Genomic DNA, 9,494 nt, shown 5'->3' with positions numbered 1-9,494 from the left:
GCCCCTACACCCCTCCCTATCTCTGTAACCTCCTCCAGCCCCTACACTCCTCCCTATCTCTGTAACCTCCCTCAGCCCCTACACCCCTCCCTATCTCTGTCACCCCCTCCAGCCCTTACCCCCCTCCATATCTCTGTAACCTCCTCCAGCCCCCTACACCCCTCGCTATCTCTGTAGCCTCCTCCAGGCCCCTACTCCCCCTCCCTATCTCTGTAACCCCCTCCAGCACCACAATTCTCTGAGCTATCTGCCCAGTTCCAATTCTGGCTCTTGCATATTCCAGTTTCAGTTGCCCAGGCCCTAAGCTCAGGATTTCTGCCACTTTGATCCAAAGTAATAGTCACCCATTTGCTTCGTTTAATGATTTGGAAGACCCAGGCTCCAGTTTGGATTCCCACTCGTGTGTGCACATTTTTATCTCCCACCCTGAGTGACTCTTTGATTGTATGATGGAATCTTTTAATTGAGAAGGAGACCATTCTGTCCATTGAGTCTAATACTGCTTCCTTTGAGAGCAATCCAGTTAGTTCCAGTCCCCTACTCTTGCACCAAATCCCTGCCATTACTTCCTGTTCAAGTATTTATTCTGCCGCCTTTTGAAGACAATTACTCAAACTGTGTCCAAAATTATGAGCGGCACAGACAGAGTAGATCGTGAGAAGTGTTTCTCCATGGCAGACCATGTCTAAGACCAGAGGGAGTAAGTTTAACATGAGGAGCAAGTGGATTAGCGAAATCTCTGGAAAAATGTTTTCACCAAGAGGGTGGTACAAATAAAAATATGGGATTAAGAGTCTAATGATGGCTGTGAATTCATTATCGATTGTTGGAAAAACCCATCTGGGTCACTAATCCCCATTAGGGAAGGAAACTGCCATCCTTACCTGTTATGGCCTACGTGTGACTCCATACCCACAGCAATGAGGTTGACTCATAACTGCCCCCTGGGCAATTAGGGATGGGCAATAACGTGAATCAATGAAGAAAATGGAACGTGCTGCCTGACAGGTTTGTGGGGACAGCGACTCTCACAACATTTAAGAAGCATCTGGACAAGCACTTACAATGGCACCGTAGGTATGAACCAAGTGCAGGTAAATGGGATGGGTGTAGTTTGATATTTGTTGGGTCGGCATGGACTGTATGATTGGGCTGGGCATTCCTAATCATAATCACCCACTGAGTATGAAAAAATCCTTTGTATTAATTTGCAAAGTGCTACTCTGATCCCGTTATAGTCCTGCATTTCACAGATAAATCTCTCATAAAAAGAAAATAACCATCTCAAATCTAATCACGTAGCTCTGCTCTCACCCTTGGACTTTGAGTCGATAGGTTTTTGTAGTGTCCCAGCAATTCCTGCCAACATGGAGTGAATATTCCTTTCCTGTCCATCAGGGACGAGATGAAGCAACTGTCACGGAGAATGGATACGCTGACCAAAGATACAGCCAGGATACAGACAGAAAACAGCGAAGCAGAAAGGGACATAAAGCAGCTGGAGGAGGAACCGAGGATTCTGAACGTGTCACGCATCGAGAAAACAAAGGAGCTGCAGAAATTTATCACATCAAACTTCAAAGGTGTGTTTTTATTCAGCTGAGTTTTCTGAACTCAGGAGAATACCCTTGAGTCATAAAAGCACATGATTCAGAGGAAGTTCATTCGTCCCATTATCTCTGTACTCTAACACAACTTTCTGTTCTTTCCCCATTGTTTTGCAATTTTCTTTTCCATAAGACCATAAAACATAGGAGTGGAATTGTTCCACCATTCGATCATGGCTGAAATGTTTCTCAACCCCATTCTCCTGACTTTACTCCGTAATCTTTGATCCTCTTACTAGTCAAGAACCTAGCCATTTCTGTCTTAAATACACTCAATGTCTTAGCCTCCACAGCCCTTTGCAGCAATGAGTTCCATAGATTCACCATCCAATGGCTGAAGAAATTCCTCCTCATCTCAGTTCTAAAGGGTCGTCCCTTCTCTCTGAGACTGTGCCTCGGGTCCCAGACTCTCCTGCTACTGGAAACATCTTCTCCATGTCCACACTATCCAGGCGTCTCAGCATTCTATAAGTTTCAATCAGCTCCCCCTCATCCTCCTAAACTCCAAGTACAGACCCAGAGTCCTCAACCGCTCCTCATAGGACAAGCCCTTCATCATTCTTGTAAATCTTCTCTGGACCCCCTCAATGCCAGCACATCCTTCCTTAGATCAGGACCCAAAACTGCTCACAATATTCCAAATATGCTCTGATCAGAGCCTTTTCCCTTCGGATTTTGATCTAATTCCCCTTTGAAAGTTATCATGGAATCTGCTTCAGCTACCCTGTCAGACAGCACGTTCCAAATTTAAAATTTCAAAATTCCATTAATTGAGGAGCCATTTCTACCATTTGGGATATTGTGAATGTCACTCTAGTAAAAGATGCAGCAGGGGAATGAGGTGATAATAGAGCAGCAAGACATAGCTCCCAACATCATAATGTGCCTGAACACTTTGCATTTTTGTAGTTGATCTGAGAGAGCCAGCAGAGATTTATGAATGATACGCCAGGACTGACGAACAGGAATACAGAGTACTGGGCTAATGGTAAGATTCTTGGTAGTGTGGATGAGCAGAGAGATCTCGGTGTCCATGTGCATAGATCACTGAAAGTTGCCACCCAGGTTGATAGCATTGTTAAGAAGGCGTACAGTATGTTAGGTTTTATTGGTAGAGGGATTGAGTTTCGGAGCCATGAGGTCATGTTGCAGCTGTACAAAACTCTGGTGCGGCCGCACTTGGAGTATTGTGTACAGTTCTGTTCGCCACATTATAGGAAGGATGTGGAAGCATTGGAAAAGGTGCAGAGGAGATTTACCAGGATGTTGCCTGGTACGGAGGGAAGGTCTTATGAGGAACAGCTGAGAGACTTGAGGCTGTTTTCATTAGAGAGAAGAAGGTTAAGAAGTGACTTAATAGAGACATACAAGATGATCAGAGGATTGGATAGGGTGGACAGTGGGAGCCTTTTTCCTCGGATGGTGATGGCTAGCATGAGGGGACATAGCTTTAAATTGAGGGGTGATAGATATAGGACAGGTGTCAGAGGTAGGTTCTTTACTCAGAGAGTAGTAAGGGCGTGGAATGCCCTGCCTGCAACAGTAGTAGACTCGCCAACTTTAAGGGCATTTAAATGGTCATTGGATAAACATATGGATGATAATGAAATAGTTTAGGTTAGATGGGCTTCAGATTGGTTTCACAGGTCGGCGCAACATCGAGGGCCGAAGGGCCCGTACTGCGCTGCAATGTTCTATGTTCTATGTTCTATGTTCTATCACAGTACATTGGCGATGTGGCTCAGAAATAGGCCATCCAGCTCAACCAGTCCATGTTGGTCTACTCAAGCCTCCTTCTATTGTTCCTCATCTAAATCCACCATTGTAAACCCTCGGCTTCCATCTCCCTCTTTGTTCTATTTCGTTTCTCCTCTATGTATCGATAATGTTCACATCAACTACTCTTTGTGACAGGCCAAAAGACAGAGGAGCAGGAGTAGGCCATTCAGCCCATCGAGTCTGCTGCACCATTCAGTGAGACCATGGCTGATCTGATCATCCTCAACTCCACTTTCCTGCCTTTTCCCATAGCCCTTGATTCCCTTCCTGAATAAAATTCTGTCTATCTCAGTCTTGAATAAACTTAAGGACCCAGCCTCGACAGCCCCCTGCGGTAAACAATTCCACAGATTCACTCCCCTCGGAGGGAAGAAATTCCTCCTCATCTCTGTCTTAAGTCGGGTGACCCTTTATTCTGAAACAATGCACTCTGCTCCTTGACTCTCCCACAACGGGAAACACCCCTTCTGCACATCCCCCGAGAACCCTGTCTGTTTCAGTAAGGTTGCTTTCATTCCTCTCAACTCCAGTGAGTACAGGCCCAATCTACTCAACCTCTCCCTTATAAGACAGTCCCTCCATCCCTGGGATCAGCCGAGTGAACCTTCGCTGCACTGCCTCCAATGCCAGTATTTCTTTCCTCAGATTTTTCCCTATGACACAGTAGGGATTAATTAAGAAATTAATAATCCAAGGAATATCGTTCATCATTTATCTAAACAACTTGGATGAGAATATAGGAGGCATGGTTAGCAAGTTTGTGGATGACACCAAAACTGTTGGTATAGTGGACAGTGAAGAAGGTCATAGAGTTATAGTTGCAGGTAAACAGGGCGGTGAAGAAGGCATTTGGCTCACTTGCTTTCATCGGTCAGAGCATTGAGTATAGGAGTTGGGAAATCATGTTACAGCTGCACAAGACATTGGTGAGGCCATGTTCGGAGGATTACGTATAAGTCTGATCAGTGTGCTGTTGGAAGGATGTTATTAAACTGGAAAATGTGCAAAAAGATGTACAAGGATGTTACTGAGACTGAAGGGTTTGAGTTATAAGGAGAGGCTGATAGGCTGGGACTCCTTTCCCTGGAGCGTAGGAGGCTGAGGGGTGACATTATAGAGGTTTGTAAAATCATGAGGGGCATAGATGAGGTGAATAGCCAAGGTCTTTTCCCTGGGGTGGGGGAGTCCAAAACTAGAGGGGCATAGGTTTAAGATGAGAGGGGAAAGATTTAAAAGAGACCTGTGGGGCAAATTTTTGACACAAGAGGGTGGTGCGTGTATGGAATGAGCTGCCAGAGGAAGTGGTGGAGGCTGGTACAATTACAACATTTAAAGGCATTTGGACAGGTGCATGGAGAGGAAAGGTTTAGAGGGATATGTGCCTAATGCTGGTACATGGGACTAGTTCAGTTTAGGAAACCCAGTCAGCATGGGTGAGTTGGGCTGAAAGGTCTGTTTCCATGCTGTATTGCTCTATGAAATGGGTTCAAATCCCACAGTGGGCAGTTTAAGAATTCAAATTCAATTATAAGAATTTAAAAAATCAAAACATTTGGGTTAGTCAAAATGACAGTTGTCATAGAAACCAGTTCATGAATGTCCTTTTGGGTTGTAAACCTTCTGTCCTTACCCTGTCTGGGATTCTTTGTGACTCCACTCCCTGATTCATTCATAACTGGCCTCTGCAGGATCTTATGGGCTGTTTATTTCATAAAGCAGCTTCCCATCATCTGATCAGGGAGTGAGTGAACAATCATCACTTTATCAGTAATGTTTACCCGCTGAGGAATTGCATACTGTGCATCCAGCTCATTGATGAACTTCTCAAACGTTAATGATTGGAAATCTGTGTTTTACAGAGCTCTATGATTCAATGCTCAAGTATTACCAGGAATCCTGTGAAGCTGAGAGAGTGGTGAATGGATCAGTATATGGTCCGTATAGCCCAGTCGCACAGTCAGAGGACACAAGGCGTGAAGCAGAGAGACTCCTTCAGGAACAGGAAAACACCTTTCGAAAGTCAATGGCTGCTCAGAGGAAGCAGCTGAAGGATTTGGAGAATAAAGTCAAGGAGCAAACGGTGGAAAACATCAATGAGAAGGTCAGGGATTAAGCTCATTCTCACGGCTTGTCAATATTGGAGCCCCAATGAAAGTAACCTCAGGGAATTCAGTATGAACTGGAAATGGGCAAGGAGGGGGTGTGTGTGCAAGAGCGAGAGGATGTTAGAGTGTATCTGTGTGTGTGTTTGTGAGTGTGTGTGTGAGAGTGTTTGTGTGTGTGTGTATGTGAATGTGTGTGTGCATGTGAATATGTGTGTGTTTCTGCATGTGAATATGTGTGTGTTTGTGCATGTGAATATGTTGTGTGTTTGTGTGAGAGTGTGTGTGTGTGCATGTGAATATGTGTGTGTTTGTGTGTGTGTGTGTGTATGTGAATATGTGTGTGTTTGTGTGTGTTTGTGCATGTGAATATGTGTGTGTTTGTGTGAGAGTGTGTGTGCATGTGAATATGTGTGTGTTTGTGTGAGTGTATGTGTGTGTGTGTGTATGTGAATATGTGTGTGTTTGTGTGTGTGTGTGCATGTGAATATGTGTGTTTGTGCATGTGAATATGTGTGTGTTTGTGCATGTGAATATGTGTGTGTGTGTGCATGTGAATATGTGTGTGTGTTTGTGCGAGCATGTGTCTGTGTGAGTATGTTAGAGTGTGTGTAGGTGTGAATGTGTGTGTGTGAAAGTAGGTGAGGGATATCTGAAGGATTAAACAAACAATGAAGCTTGTTCTTGATGACAGAATCTTCAGCTCTCAGACAGTGAGTGAGTCAGGAGGGTTTCTGGGTCCCAGCCTTTCTCCACCTATCAGGACACCAGACTGCAAGGTTTTCAGAGTCAGTGAATTGGGTCTGTCCAGGTGGCAGTCCAGTTCAGGAGCGAAGGCCTATCTCCACTTTAAGTTGTTCTATTATTGGCAACTGCACCTTCAGCTTCCCCACTGCTCAACTTAGCTCTCCCTCTCTCAGAGTCTCGTCCGATCCCTGAGCTCCTTGTTTGCCTCGCCATCTATGTTTTGGCTGTTTGTGCCTCTGCCCAGCACTCATGACATTTAATTTGTAAAATTGGTTAAAATGCTGGACCAGTCACCCTGCTGCTGTTCCATCTCTGGCCATGAGGTGGCAGGAGCTGACTGTATGTGGCTGTTCAGGTCCAGCTCAGTTGGTGAGGGAGGTGGTTTGTGATGTAAAGTGATGCCAACTGTGAAGGTTCAGTTCCTGTCCTGGCTGAAAGACACCATGCAAACCCTGACTTCTCAGCCTCACTCCTCACCTTAGGGTGGTCATGGGCGAGGTTAAACTTCCAATGGGTTGTTTCTGTCCGACAAGGAAAGCCAGTGTGGAAACATTGAGTGACTATGATGCTAGGATGATCATACTGAGAGGTGCTTTGTTCTGTTTTATTGAGCTGGGTATGACGACACGCTGAAAGAGACATTTGTACATTACCAGCAGAAGCCTGAGGTTCCTTAAATACATCAGGAAGTAAATACCAAAGTGGTACGACTTTACGTGGCCCCCTGTTGATACATTAAGAGTCTTTGATCACTAAGAATCATTGACTGGTACTGCACAGAAACAGACCATTCAGCCCATCATTCTTATTAGTTAGAGTCAGGAGGCACAGAGTCAAAACCAGAAATTGGCTGGAGAAACTCAGCAGGTCTGGCAGCATCTATGGAGAGAAAGCAGAGCTAACAGTTCGAGTCCAGTGACTCATTCTGTTTCAGAATGAGGTTGTTTGACCTACTGAATCCCTGCTGGATTTCCCATTCCCTGAGCTCTCCCTCAGCTATGCATCCAATTTCTTTGTGAAATCATTAGTCATCTCTGCTCCCACTCTGGGCAGCAAGTTCCAAGTTGTTACCCACTCACTGTGAAAAAAAATTCTTCCTCATATTCCCCACTCCAATTCACTCCCAAAACAACCATTTGTGTTGCCTACTCCTTGTGCTGTCAGTGAGAGGGAACAGCATTTCTCTGTCGAGCTGCAGGAGCTAGATGTATTCCATTTGACGTGACTGTTCACTAAAACTGACATCCATGGAATTGAGACAAATTACTGACCTGGTTCAGAAACTTGCTGAACGACAGGAGACAGAACCAGGTTAATGGACAGATATTTCGGTGGGCAGCATGTGATGAGAGAAGTCCTACAGGGATCTGTGTTGGGGCCTCAACTGTTCATCTTTTGATAAACAACTTAGATGATGGAATATCCAATTCACTTCTGACACAAAGTTAGTCATTTTAGAAGCAAGTGTGGATGGGAACATGAAAGAGATATTCCCCAATGAAGTAAATAGACAAAACTGTGACAAATGGATTTCACAGAATAAAGAATTAAGGCATGTGGGATTGTGGGGTAGTGTACTGAAATGGAAAGAAAGCTGGCTGATGGCCAGGAAACAAAGATTGGGAATAAATGGGTCATTTTCCAAGAGGCAGGCAGTGAGTAATGGGATACCGCAGGGATCAGTGCGAGGACCACAGCTGTTCACACTATATTCATGATACAGACGTGGGAATTAAATGTAATATCTCCAAGTTTGCAGATGACACAAAGCTGGGTGGGAAGGTGAGCTGTGAGGAGGATGCAGAGATACTTCAGTTTGATTTGGACAGACTGAGTGATTGGGTAAATATGTGGCAGATGCAGTATAATGGTGGAAAGCTAAAACAGGGGACATCCACAGAGCTTTGGGATTTCAAGTAATCGGAGCATTAGACTGTTATCAACAAGTCCAGAAATAACCCAAAAGGCCAGTGGATTGCTGGCCTTTCTATCGAGAGGAATAGAATACAATGGGTTGAAGCTTTACCTTCTGAGCACCAGAGCTCAGGAAAGATAAGCTGCCTTCAGAGAGAGTACAGCATCGATTCACTGGAATAATACCTGAATTCTGAGGGTCAAGTTATAGAGGGAAATTAACCAAACTCTGGAATTTAGAAGATTATGGGTGGGTTTGATAGATATTTTCAAGATATGAATGGTAGCAGATCAGCCATGATTTCATTGAATGGTGGGACAGGCTTGAGGGAATGAATGGCTTATTCCTGATATATGTTCCTATGAACAGATAGGATAGATAAATTAGCATTTGATCTAACAATCATAAGTCTGAGATTGATCATTGTTCCTTCATTAAAGATCTTAAGGAAGATGGGTTAAAGACTTAAACCTGTGTCCCCTGCTGTACCACCAATAAATAGGAACCATTTTCCTTTGGAGATAGTAGGAACTGCCGATGCTGGAGAATCTGAGATAACAAGGTGTAGAGCTGGATGAACACAGCAGGCCAAGCAGCATCAGAGGAGCAGGAAAGCTGATGTTTCGGGTCTAGACCCTTCTTCAGAAATGAGGAAGGGGAAGGGGATTCTGGAATAAATAGGGAGAGAGGAGGAGGCAGATAGATGATGGATAGAGGAGAAGATAGGTAGAGAGGAGACAGACAGGTCAAAGAGGCGGGGATGGAGCCAGTAAAGGTGAGTGTAGGTGGGGAAGTAGGGAGGAGATAGGTCAGTCCAGGGAGGACGGACAGGTCAAGGAGGCGGGATGAGGTTCGTAGGTAGGAAATGGGGGTGGGGCTTGAGGTGGGAGGAGGGGATAGGTGGGAGGAAGGACAGACAGGTTAGGGAGGCAGGGACGAGCTGGGCTGGTTTTGGGATGCGTTCGGGGGAGGGGAGATTTTGGAGCTTGTGAAGTCCACATTGATACCATTGGGCTGCAGGGTTCCCAAGCGAAATATGAGGTGCTGTTCCTGCAACCTTCAGGTGGCATCGTTGTGGCACTGCAGGAGGCCCAGGATGGACATGTCGTCTAAGGAGTGGGTGGGGGAGCTGAAATTGTTCACGACTGGGAGGTGCAGTCTTTGTCACGAACCGAGCGTAGGTGTTCCACAAAGCGGTCCCCGAGCCTCCGCTTGGTTTCCCCGATGTAGAGGAGGCCACATCTGGAACAGCGGATACAGTATACCACATTGGCAGATGTGCAGGTGAACATCTGCTTGATGTGGAAAGCCTTCTTGGGGCCTGGGATGTGGGTGAGGGGGGAG

At 45.4% G+C, this 9,494-nt stretch overlaps 1 protein-coding gene across 1 annotated transcript in view; it reads left to right on the top strand.

Annotated features, from left to right (window-relative positions):
• The window catches only part of LOC109923605 (laminin subunit beta-1-like), a 162,646-nt gene that overhangs the window by 133,056 nt on the left and 20,096 nt on the right, over nt 1-9,494 (top strand). Inside the window, exons 19-20 of the mRNA XM_048606657.1 lie at nt 1,399-1,583; nt 5,246-5,487. Of these exons, the coding sequence (XP_048462614.1) occupies nt 1,399-1,583; nt 5,246-5,487 (427 nt within the window). The remainder of the gene's footprint in view (nt 1-1,398; nt 1,584-5,245; nt 5,488-9,494) is intronic.

Source organism: Rhincodon typus, chromosome 16, assembly GCF_021869965.1.
Source record: "Rhincodon typus isolate 14 chromosome 16, sRhiTyp1.1, whole genome shotgun sequence".
NCBI classification, from domain to species: domain Eukaryota; kingdom Metazoa; phylum Chordata; class Chondrichthyes; order Orectolobiformes; family Rhincodontidae; genus Rhincodon; species Rhincodon typus.
The sequence above is the reverse complement of the archived record's forward strand: the minus strand, read 5'-3'. Positions and strand labels throughout refer to the sequence as shown.